The following is a 12,603-nucleotide window of genomic DNA, read 5'->3' as shown; positions in this document are numbered from 1 at the left end:
CTTGATGTTACTGGATAGGCCTTTTTTAAAGGTCGCGCAGAGAGCCTCGTTATTCCAAGATAATTCGGAAGCGAGAGTACGAAATTGGATGGCGTACTCGCCTACTGAAGAATTACCCTGGACCAGGTTCAGCAGGGCAGTCTCGGCAGAAGAAGCTCGGGCTGGTTCCTCGAAGACACTTCGGACTTCAGCGAAGAAGGACTGGACTGTGGCTGTGGCAGGATCATTGCGGTCCCAGAGCGGTGTGGCCCAAGACAAGGCCTTTCCAGAAAGAAGGCTCACTACGAACGCCACCTTAGACCGTTCTGTAGGAAATAGGTCCGACAACATCTCCATATGTAGGGAACATTGAGACAAAAATCCACGGCAGAGTCTAGAGTCCCCATCAAATTTGTCCGGCAGGGACAAGCGGAGGCTAGGAGCGGCCACTCGCTGCGGAGGAGGTGCAGGAGCTGGCGGAGGAGATGTTTGCTGCTGTAGCAGTGGCAGAAGTTGCTGTAACGTGGCGGTCAACTGCGACAGCTGCTGTCCTTGTTGGGCAATTTGCTGCGATTGCTGAGCGACCACCGTGGTAAGGTCAGCGAGACTAGGCAGCGGCACCTCAGCGGGATCCATGGCCAGATCTACTGTCACGATTCGGCTACAGGTTGTGGATCCACTGTGTCAGCGAGGGATTGGCGTGGACCGTGTCGGTGGACCGGTTCTAAGTGGCTACTGGTGTTCACCAGAGCCCGCCGCAAAGTGGGATGGTCTTGCTGCGGCGGTAGCAACCAGGTCGTATTCACTAGCAACGGCTCAACCTCGCTGACTGCTGAGAAGGTGTGGAACAGAAGGACTAGGCAGAGGCAAGGTCAGACGTAGCAGAAGGTCGGGGCAGGCGGCAAGGTTCGTAGTCAATATGGATAGCAGGAGATCAGGTAACACAGGCTTGGACAACACTAAACGCTTTCACTGGCACAAGGCAACAAGATCCGGCAAGGAAGTGCAGGGGAAGTGAGGTGATATAGCCAGGGAGCAGGTGGAAGCAATTCAGGCTAATTGGGCCAGGCACCAATCATTGGTGCACTGGCCCTTTAAGTCTCAGAGAGCTGGCGCGCGCGCGCCCTAGAGAGCAGAGCCGCGCGCGCCAGCACATGACAGCCGGGGACCGGTACGGGTAAGTGACTTGGGATGCGATTCGCGAGCGGGCGCGTCCCGCTATGCGAATCGCATCCCCGCCGGCAATGTCAGAGCAGCGCTCCCGGTCAGCGGGTCTGACCGGGGCGCTGCAGGGAGAGAGACGCCGTGAGCGCTCCAGGGAGGAGCAGGGACCCGGAGCGCTCGGCGTAACAGCAGTTCCTTGACAAACGGGTTCTGTTGACCCACTTCCAGAAGCCTCTGGCGCTTAGGGACTGCCCAGGTCGGGATCTGAGGGTGGGGTTGCACCTTTTACACATGAAAAGGATCCCCCAGAAGTTTTGGGACTTGGCCTGGCACTGCTTTCAGGGGAAGCTATATGTAAAGGACAATTTAATATAGGGGTCTACAACCAGGTGGGCGCTTCCATTGGCTGGAGTCAACTTGCCGGCCTTACCTATCCGGAGTGGGCTTATGGGGCATTCAGGACACTGGGTGGCCGAGACCGGAGCACTTTATTTGTAGTCAGCTTAGTAGTTAGGTACTACACGTGGAACACACGGTGTCTAGTATCTACACAGCGGAAAGTCCTCTCCGAGGTGGAGGTCTGTAGGAATATCACCGGTGACCTCGGGAAGATCAGGTCTTTGGAGTATGGCAGTCTTGGTACCAGCAGGGCTTCTCTCCTGTGGAGAGGTTTTTCATTTGATGTGCCCTAGGTACTAGACCTCTTGGGTAGAGTGCCCCTTTTTCTGGTTAGGGATAGCAATGTAGGGACAGAGAGAGGGTGAGTGCAGGGTCAGTTTGTTCAAGGGATAACAGTAGGGTGAGTCGTAGGGAAAAGTTAGTGGAGAGAGTTTAAAAGTAACATCAGGATTGCCATCCTTCTTCCTGGTGGTGGGCTATGCATGTACACCCTAGTCTTTTTGTTTTGTTTTTAGAATATGGATTGCGTAAAGGGCTTACAGGCGACCGAACTTGGGCCTAAGGTGGGTTGTATTGTATTGTATATGTTATGTTATGAAGTTGTATTTGTATAGTTGGTTTGGGTATAGATTAGGTTGGGCGGGGGAATTGGTGGGTTGGTGGATGTTTGGAGGGGCTGGCATGGGTCAGTTGTGGACTGGACTGGATATCCATGGACTATGGACTCTGACCCATGTCAAGGTGGGTGGTTGTGTGGGTGATGGGTTAGTCTAGTGTAGGAATTCATGTGTTTTGTAGGTGTATAATTTGGTTTGTTGGTGTATATAGTTTATGTATGTATTTGCATTTAGGTTATGTATTTGTGTTTTTATATTCGTATTTTATACATTATTATATAGTATGGATTGGTTATTTTATTTGAGGGGATGGGGATAGGCAGTCGGATCAGATTTAGTTAGCATTTTTATATTACTTTAATTTAATATTGATTATATTATGGTAGTGTAGATTAAAAAAAAGGTGTGTATATGTATGTATGTATATATATATATATATATATATATATATGTGTGTGGGGAAAAAATATGAAAATAAGGGGTGGGGGGGGGGGGTTTGGGTGTGTTAGGCTGGGTTCACACTATGTTTTCTCCCATACGGGAGCGCATACGGCAGGGGGGAGCTAAAACCTCGCGCTCCCGTATACCTTCGTATGCGCTCCCGTATGTCATTCATTTCAATGAGCCGGCCGGAGTGAAACGTTCGGTCGGCTTATTTTTGCGCCGTATGCGCTTTTACAACCGGACCTAAAACTGTGGTCAACCACGGTTTGAGGTCCGGTCGTAAAAGCGCATACGGCGCAAAAATGAGCCGACCGGACCAAACGTTTCACTCCGGCCGGCTCATTGAAATGAATGACATACGGGAGCGCATACGAAGGCATACGGGAGCACAAGGTTTTAGCTCCCCCCTGCCGTATGCGCTCCCGTATGGGAGAAAACGTAGTGTGACCCCACCCTTAGTTGTGAATGTAATGTGCGGTTGAGTGTTTACCAAGTCTGGTTGTTTTTAGTTAAAGCTAAGTAAAGCAATTTTTTATGTTTATGTCAAGAATGCGTGGGTATGTGTGTGTGTGTGATAGTATTTTTGATCATTTATATGTAGGTATAATGTTATGTGTTTTGTTAGTTTAGTTAAGTTGGGCTGGCCAGTTAGGCAGGTTTTGTTGTGTTGTGTTTTGTTATTGCTAGTTAAGCTTGTTTTTCTGTTTTGTTAAGTTTTATATATTTATAATAAAAAGAGCGTCAGCAGAGAGCACTGTGGTCAGGCAGAAAAGAAATGTAAAAAGAAAAGAACTTCCTCTGGAGCATAAAGCAGCTGATAAGTATGGGAAGGATTAAGATTTTTAAATGGAAGTAATTTACTAATCTGTTTACCTTTCTGGCACCATTTGATTAAGAAATAGTTTTTTTCCACTGGAGTACCCCTTTAAGAGCTTCACTGTGTAGAAAGGAAGAAAAGCTGTAAGGCAGCAGACTGGGCACACCAAACAAATGAACACTTAGGGGAAGATTTATCAAAAACTGTCCAGAGGAAAAGTTGCTGAGTTTCCCAAAGCAACCAATCAGATTGCTTCTTTATTTTTACAGCCCTTTCAGAAATGAAAGAAGCAATCTGATTGGTTGCTTTGGGAAACTCAGCAACTTTTCCTCTAGACAGTTTTTGATAAATCTCTCCCTGATGGTTCAATGTTTAATGTCTTACCCTCCAACTTGCTTTCTGCACGCCATGTCAGTGTAAATGTTGGTTTTATTGTAATGTTGTGTAGATACATAATGAGGGAGATTTATCAAAACCTGCTCAGAGGAAAAGCTGCTGAGTTGCCCATAGCAACCAATCAGATCACTTTTTTCATTTCTAAAGAGGCCTGTGAAAAATGAAAGAAGTGATCTGATTGGTTGCTATGGGCAACTCAGCAACTTTTCCTCTGGACAGGTTTTGATAAATCTCCCCCATAGTGGCCCTCATTTACTATTGCAAACCCGACATGTTTTGTCGGGTTGTGCGCCAGTTTTGGGCGCATTGCGCCTGAAATTCTGTCTGCGCCTGAATGTGCGCCTGTAATTGCGCCTGAAATGAAAAAACCCCAACTAACTCTCCATTTTGCTAAGAAAACCCGAAAAAGGGGCGTGGTCGTCGGGGAAAGGGGGCGTGTCACAGAAAAGGGGCATGTTCCTGACATTTTCACAAAATCCCACATATTTACTAAAGTTTCCACAGAAAATGTGGTGGATTTCAGCTGAGAAAAACCCTACAGGTCAGAGCATGTGTAAAAAAAAAAGCAAAATGTAGGGAAAGTGGGAACTGTAGGGAAAGCTTAGTAAATACCATGGAAAATAAATTGTAGGGAATTAAAACCCACAAAGAAACCTACACTCCACTCTTAGTAAATAAGGGCCAGTATGTGAATAGGTAGGAAATGCCTGGTGAGTGTGAGCAAGTGTTTACAATGTGTACAGAATGGTTGAGATTTATCAAAACCTGTATAGAGGAAAGTTACAGAGCTGCCCATAGCAACCAACCAGATTGCTTTTTTCATTTCTGAAAAGTCCTCTGAAAAGTTAAAGAAGCGATCTGATTGGTTGCTGTGGGCAACTTAGCAACTTTTCCTCTGAACAGGTTTTGAAAAATCTCCCCCATGGTCTTTCCAAAGAAGCAGTCTTTTACAAATGGTGAATTACTTTTCAGTTTTTTATCTTATGTTACTTCAAATATCTACTTCACCTGTTACACATGGTGGTATATATATATATATAACTATAAAATCAATCGGGTGTGAAATGGTCGTATTATGGCAAAGAAATATGAGGCCATTTTTGAAGCATAGAGTAAACTATTTGGTGATATCACATTTCTCAATCCTAAATTATTCAGGAAAATCTCTATCTTTGAGGTGATTTCCTTCACAAGGGTTTGAAAACCTCTCAGATGCTTCTTAGCAACCACATTCACAGTACTGCTTCACTGTGTTACTAATTTAAAAGCAAATGCCATAGAGATCAATGGCGTTCAAGTGCAAATTACTAACAGTGCATGCATGGCGGTGGTACTGGGGAAGGATTCTTAAATCCTCACAAAGAAGACCTTCACAGAAGGAGCTAATGTCACTGATGTTAAGAGTGAAATCAAAATTCTACATTGACCTCAAAAGTCACTATATCTAACCCGCAGCAAACCTTTATGGCAGGTCCTGAAGCACAGAACATTAAACAGATTTCTACTTCTTTTATCCCTAAAAAAAGTCCTATGTACTGTGGTCTGAATAAAATTGGGGAAAACCCAAAACAACCACTAGAATAACCTATAAATACGCCACTACAGCATATAGGGTAAACCCACCAAGAGTAAAAAATGTATATAATAAAATAAATAGAAAATATATTAATCTAAGAAATCAATAACCATAGAATTTAATAAATATGATTTTATTTTACAAAAAATACATATATCATACACAAGCAAGAAAAGTTGGCAATAATATATAGCTATATAACATACATAAAAATACTAATCATTAGCGCAATTTGATAATGTGTATAGTTATTTAAAAAATATTTTATATATATATATGTAAATAAATGAGCTTAAAAAATGCAAAGGATAGCAGGGACGGGAAAAGAATATAAAAAAGTTGTAAAGAGGGAAGACGTAAATGTCGGGGTCAACTGATCACCAATGGATCATAAAAACACCTTTTGCTAAAAAAATATATGCGTGCAATGTGACACTCAATTTAAAGCATAACAAGTGTATGTAACCTTAAAGATAAAAATATATAAGGTGCAATGTGCAACACAGAAATATACGTGTATACAATAAATATAAAAAAAGGGGAAAACAGTGCAAGAAACCAAAAATTAAGGTGCTGAAAGTAAAGGTGTCAGAATGTGAATACTTGACCCCACATGTAAAAAGAGGATGGGTTCCACGTCCCTGCAATCACCTCCAACGCGTTTCACCGTGACCGGCTTTGTCAAGGAGTATTTATATATATATATAAATATATAAAAATAAAAAAAAATAAAAAAAAGGAGAGGAGGACAGGGATTCCAATTAATATTAGTGACAAAAACCCAGGGCACAAGGCCAGGGGCACTAAATCCCCTTATAGTCTCTTCCCTTAAAACTTAGCTTTTATTACGCAATAAGAAATAAAATATAAAACGTATAGGTGGCAATCAAAAGTGTGTTAAAATATATATACTACACACATAAGAAAAAGAAATTGCGGAGCAGCTCACCAGTTCCAAGGGATTAGGTCTGTGACATCGCGGTCAGGTGACAGGCTGAGATGTTACGGGGCGAAAGATCTATGGACTTTCAGTGTTCAGCTAACAGCACACATTGGGTTAATTTAACACATTTATGGAAGGAATTATAGCAGTGCCGGATTTTTCTCTGTAGTAAAATATATATACTGTTCCTATGCACTGGTGTATAATACAGTATTGCTTAGGAAAGTGAACAATACTGTATTATATACCAGTGCATAGGAACAGTATATATCTTTTAACACACTTTTTGATTGTCACTTATATGTATGTTTTATATTTTATTTCTTATCACGTAATAAAAGCTACGTTTTTAGGGAATAAAGGGATTTAGTGCCCCCGAGCCTTGTTCCCTGGGTTTTTGTTAATGATAATTACATTTTTTTTTTTTTTTTTTTTTTTTTTTACTAGCACGATATGAATAAACATTTACACACCACTTAAAATGCCCAATTTCCTATGCCCAATTACACCTCTATTAATATGTGAAATTGCATCAACTAAACCCAGTTGATTTCCTCTCCAGTTAATTTTTATGATCAAACAGGGTCAAAAAGGGATTGTCCAAAAGAAATTTCAGTCTTTGATCCCTCCAGGCACTTGATTCATCTTGGCTTTTATGCTATCCAAGAAGGAATGAAGCTTCAGCAGCAGACACTTATGGTTGCAGTCAAACAGAAAGATTTACCAGCTAGGATTTAAAGGGGTACTCCGGTAAAAAACTTTTTTTTTTTTTTTTTATAAATCAACTGGCTCCAGAAAGTTAAACAGATTTGTAAATTACTTCTATTAAAAAAATATAAATCCTTCCTGTACTTATTAGCTGCTGAATACTACAGAGGAAATTCTTTTCTTTTTGGAACACAGTGCTCTCTGCTGACATCATGACCAGAGTACTCTCTGCTGACACCTCTGTCCATTTTATGAACTGTCCAGAGCAGCATATGTTTGCTATGGGGATTTTCTCCTACTCTGAACAGTTCTAAATGGACAGAGGTGTCAGCAGAGAGCACTGTGTTCCAAAAAGAAAATAATTTCCTCTGAAGTATTCAGCAGCTAATAAGTACTGGAAGGATTAAGATTTTTTTTAAATAAGTAATTTACAAATCTGTTTAACTTTCTGGCACCAGTTGATAAAAAAAAAAAAAAGTTTTCTACCGGAGTACCCCTTTAACTACTCTTGTTGCAAATAGTAATGATATACAATGTGCAATAGGAATAGTTTGATATTATCAACTGCATCTTTCTGAAAAAATGGTACTACTAATGTAATGCATAGCTGAGTAAAAAAAAAAAAAATCATATAATCCCGAAATAATTCCCATAAGATAGTATAGCACATAGTAACATAGCTATATGGTAATAAAAAAAACATAGGGAGGGTACTGGATGTGGAAGTAAGAGCTCTTAGTTTCTTACATACATTTTTAGGATGGTCTCACACTAGTGTAATATGGATTTATTTCTGCATCTTCATTACATCTGCAATTCTCAGTCCGATCCGTAGGTCTGGTGACCTGAACTGAAAGGCCAAGACTTGCGGCCATAATACAGACACAAAAATTACACTTAAGTGACACCAGGCTAAGATTAACCACCTTAGGGACGAAGCCCATTATGACCTTAAGGACCAGAGCATTTTTTGCACATCTAACCACTGTCACTTTAAGCATTATTAACTCTGGGATGCTTTTACTTATGAATTTGATTTACTTTATGTTAGTGGTAAATTTTCGTCGAAACTTGCATAATTTCTTGGTGAAAATTCAAAAATTTCATAAAAATTAGAAAATGTAGCATTTTTCTAACTTTGAAACTCTCTACTTGTAAGGGAAATGGGCATTCCCAATAAATTATATATTGACTCACATATACAATATGTCTACTTTATGTTTGCATCATAAGGTGGACATGTTTTTACTTTTGGAAGACATCAGAGGGCTTCAAAGTTTAGCAGCAATTTTCAAATTTTAAATGAAAATTTCAAAATCTGAATTTTTCAGGGGCCAGTTCAGTTTTGAAGTGAATTTAAGGGACTTTATGTTAGAAATGCCCCATAATGGACCCCATTATGAAAACTGCACCCCTTAAAGCATTCAAAGTGACATACAGATAACGTTTGTTAAAGGGGTTCTCTGGTGCTTAGACATCTTACCCATTATCCAAAGGATAGGGGATAAGATGCCTGATCGCGGGAGTTCCGCCGCTGGGGACCCCTGGGATCTTGCACGCGGAACCCTGTTTGTAATCAGTCCCCAGAGCGTGTTCGCTCCGGGTCTGATTACCGACGACCACAGGGCCGATGGCGTGTGACGTCACGCCTCCGCCCCCGTGTGACGTCACGTTCCGCCCCTCAATGCAAGCCTTCGGGAGGGGGCGTGACAGCTATCACGCCCCCTCCTGTAGGCTTGCAAAGGAGAAAAAGCCCACCAAAATTTGTAACCCCATTTCCCTCTAGTATAGAAATACCTCATATGTGGATGTAAACTGCTCTGTGGGTGCTGAGCGCTGAGAAGGGAAGGAGCGACAATGGGATTTCAGAGAGCGAATTTTGCTGAAATGGTTTTTGGGGAGCATATCGCTTTTAGGAAGCTCCATGGTGCCTGAACAGCAAAAAACACCCATATGGCACATTATTTGGGAAACTATATTCCTCAAGGAACATAACAAGGCGTACAGTGACCCTTAACACACCACAGGTGATTGACAAGCTTTTGTTAAACAGGGATGTGAAAATGAAAAATCTGATTTATTTCACTAAAATGCTGGTTACCCCAAATTTTTCATGAAAATGTCCCCCAAAATTTGTAACCCCATTTCTCTCGTGTAAGGAAATAGTCCATATGTGGATGTAAAGGGCTCTGTGGGTGCACTAGAGGGCTCAGAAGGGAAGGAGCGACATTGGGCTTTTGGCAAATGAATTTTACTGAAATGGTTTTTGGGGGGAATGTCGCATTTAGGAAGCCCCCATGGTGCCAGAACAGCAAAAAAAAAACAAAAAAAAAACACTATTTGGGAAACTACACCCCTCAAGGAACGTAACAAGGGGTACAGTGAACCTTAACACCCCACAGGTAATTGACAAATTTTTACTAAATTTGGATGTGAAAATGAAAAATTAGATTTTTTTTCACCAAAACGCTGGTGTTACCCTAAATTTAAAATTTTTACTAGGGGTAAAAGGAGAAAAATCCCCCCATACTTTGTAACATTATTTCTTCTGAGTAGGGAAATACCCCATATGTGGATGTGAAGTGCTCTGCGGGCACACTACAGGCCTCAGAAGAGAAAGAGTGCCACTGGGGTTTTGGAGAGAGAATTTGGTTGGAATGGAAGTCGGAGGCCATGTGCATTTACAAAGCCCCCGTGCTTCCAGAATAGTGGACCCCCACATGTGACCCCATTTTGGAAACTACACCTCTCAGGGAATGTAATAAGGGGTGTAATAAGGAGTGCAGTGAGTATAGTGCAGTGAGTATAATGCCAAGATTTTCCAGAAAAAAAACGCCATACTCTGAATTTGAAAACCAGCCTCTGAGCCCAAAATAGCTGAAAAACGCCCAAAGGATTAAAAAAAAATGGCAACATGAAAAACGCCAAGTGGATCTGGCATTTTGCAGTTCCCTATTGACTTGCAGCTAACATCCAGCCGCTGTGTTTTTTCACACAAAAAAAAGGCTGTGCGGCAAAATGGGTGTTTTTATTGGCGCTTTTGCATGAAAAACCTCAGTGGAATTCTAGCCTAACAGAGCCAGATATAATAACCTTTCAATTGTGGCATTCAGCAATTTTGGAGTTGTGCATCTATTAACAGCAAGACAAATGTGCTATACGATTATAGACAGAATATATCAGCTTTTAAATTCAGTTTTTATAAATTCACTGCTATAAAGCAATTAGGTAGCTAAGCAATGTAAATACAAAAGGTACTAAAAATCTGTAACTATACAGATTTTTTAATATTAAAGGAGTACTATGGTGTTTTATTTTTCTTATTGCTCTGTGCCCAGGCTGCAATACTAAACAAAACAAACTTTAACTCACCTTCCAACATTCCCCTGCTACGATATCAGTCTCCCGTTCTCCAGTCCCTGTCTTCTTCCACTTCCTGCGGGGCGGTGAGTCATGCTGCGCTCAGCGTATCACTGGCCGCAGCAATGTCCCGGGACACCGATATGGTAGCAACAGGGGAACGTAGGAAGGTGAGTTAAAGTTTGTTTTGTTTTGCAACCCGGGCACAGAGGGTTAAGAAAAAAAAACACCATAGTTCCCCTTTAAGCATGCAAAAGGGTCTCCATTTACTTTTTAATTACCGTATCTTACACTTACATAAACAGGATGAAGGTCAACTCCATACATTTCAAGGGATTTGGCAACTGACAAATAATTTGACTCCGCTACAGCAGGAACCTGACCCCTACAAAAGAAGAAATAAAATTTAAAAAAAATATATATAGATATTAACAAAAATGCTTTGTTTTCATATTATAATAATTCTGGTAACAAAATAACTATATAATTAGTGGCAATTTCAGAAATCACACTAAATACCATAAAATTGACAGCATTAAAATGCATCCAGTGCCACTTACACCAGAGTCAACCTTAGGAGTGAGGATTTTGTGCAGTCACGCATTACTACTAGTCTGGACAGCATGATAGTGTCATTTTGGCACTATATAGTATATCATAAGTAAGGCATCAATAGAAATTACCACACAGAACACTAGTCATCCTAAAGATGGCCACACACACTAAAATGAGCCAAACCAATTTGGTTGGGATCAGCCAACTATGTATTCTGTATGGAGCCTTACTATTCTTCTCCGAAGTTGGAAGAAAGAACGAGACATTTCTACATAATTAATCTGCTGCCCTAGGTGTCTGACAGCAGCTTTCTCCCCTCTCCCCATTCATAGTACATGCCCACTCGCCCAAGCAAAGCATGCATGTGTATGGGGCGATTGGGAGAAATAGTTTGGCTGAACCAATGACCGCTTAAACTGCTGGAGGACTGTTTTACTGATTTTAATGACAATTCAGAAAGAAATAGTTGAAACACTAGATTATTGAAGAGAGCTTTAGGAATATGGTCTAGGATGGAGATTTCAGGCAGTGAAAGATCTTCCCATAAAGTAAATAACCCTATGGCTTAACAAAGCTTAAAAAAAAACATAATTTCCCTTTCTTGGATGCTACAGAGCAGTCTACTGTTGTAATGTCCTTGAATAAAAGTGTCCTGTGTTTCATAGACAAAAATAATGACTTCCAACTATGCTACACCTCAATACAATGCCTGACCCTGCATAACGGTGTTAAAGGGGTACTCCACTGGAAAAAAATTTTTTAAAACAACTGGTGCCAGAAAGTTAAATAGATATGTAAGTTACTTCTATTAAAATTTTTTAATCCTTCCAGTACTTATCAGCTGCTGTATACTACAGAGGAAGTTCATTTATTTTTGAATTTCCTTTCTATCTGACCACAGTGCTCTCTGCTGACACCCCTGTCCATTTTGGGAACTGTCCAGAGCAGGATAGGTTTTCTATGGGGATTTGCTTGTACTCTGGACAGTTCCTAAAATGGACATGGAGGAAATGAAGGTGTCAGCAGAAAGCACTGTGGTCAGGCAGAAAGGAAATTCAAAAAGAAAAGAACTTCCTGTGGATCATAACAGCAGCTGATAATTACTGGAAGGATTAAGATTTTTTTATAAAAGTCTTTTACAAATCTGTTTATCTTTCTGGAACCAATTGATTTAAAGAATTTTTTTTTCCAGTAGAGTACCCCTTTAAGTAACAAGCAAGCAAGTGGACATGGATGAGTGGGGTAATGCACACAACGTATTGACATTGTACGATCATTTGTGTAGATTTATATATAAATTCATATATTCCTTTAACCCCTTAAGGACCAAGCCCATTTTCACCTTAAGGACCAGGCCAATTTTATTTTAGCGTTTTCGTTTTTTCCTCCTCGCCTTCTAAAATCCATAACTTTTTTATATTTCCATCTACAGACTGATTTAAGGGCGTTTTTTGCGTGACCAATGACACCTCTTATTTCTCCATAAAAATGTATGGCAACCCCCCCCCCCAAAAAAAAAATTTTTTTTTTAGGGAGAAAATTTTAATGAAAACCACAATTTAGAAAATTTTGGAGGGTTTCGTTTTCACACTGTACACTTTATGGAAAAAAATTACATGTTTTCTTTATTCTGTGGGTCAATACA

At 40.7% G+C, this 12,603-nt stretch overlaps 1 protein-coding gene across 2 annotated transcripts in view; it reads right to left on the bottom strand.

Moving 5' to 3' along the window:
* Positions 1-12,603, bottom strand: part of EPB41L4A (erythrocyte membrane protein band 4.1 like 4A) — a 298,574-nt gene that overhangs the window by 115,781 nt on the left and 170,190 nt on the right. For both annotated transcript variants that reach the window (XM_056537472.1, XM_056537473.1), the window contains one exon: positions 10,701-10,788. In XM_056537472.1, coding sequence (XP_056393447.1) covers positions 10,701-10,788 — 88 coding nt within the window. The remainder of the gene's footprint in view (positions 1-10,700; positions 10,789-12,603) is intronic.

Source organism: Hyla sarda, chromosome 1 (assembly GCF_029499605.1).
Source record: "Hyla sarda isolate aHylSar1 chromosome 1, aHylSar1.hap1, whole genome shotgun sequence".
Taxonomy (NCBI): domain Eukaryota; kingdom Metazoa; phylum Chordata; class Amphibia; order Anura; family Hylidae; genus Hyla; species Hyla sarda.
This window is presented reverse-complemented; position numbering and strand designations above follow the sequence as displayed.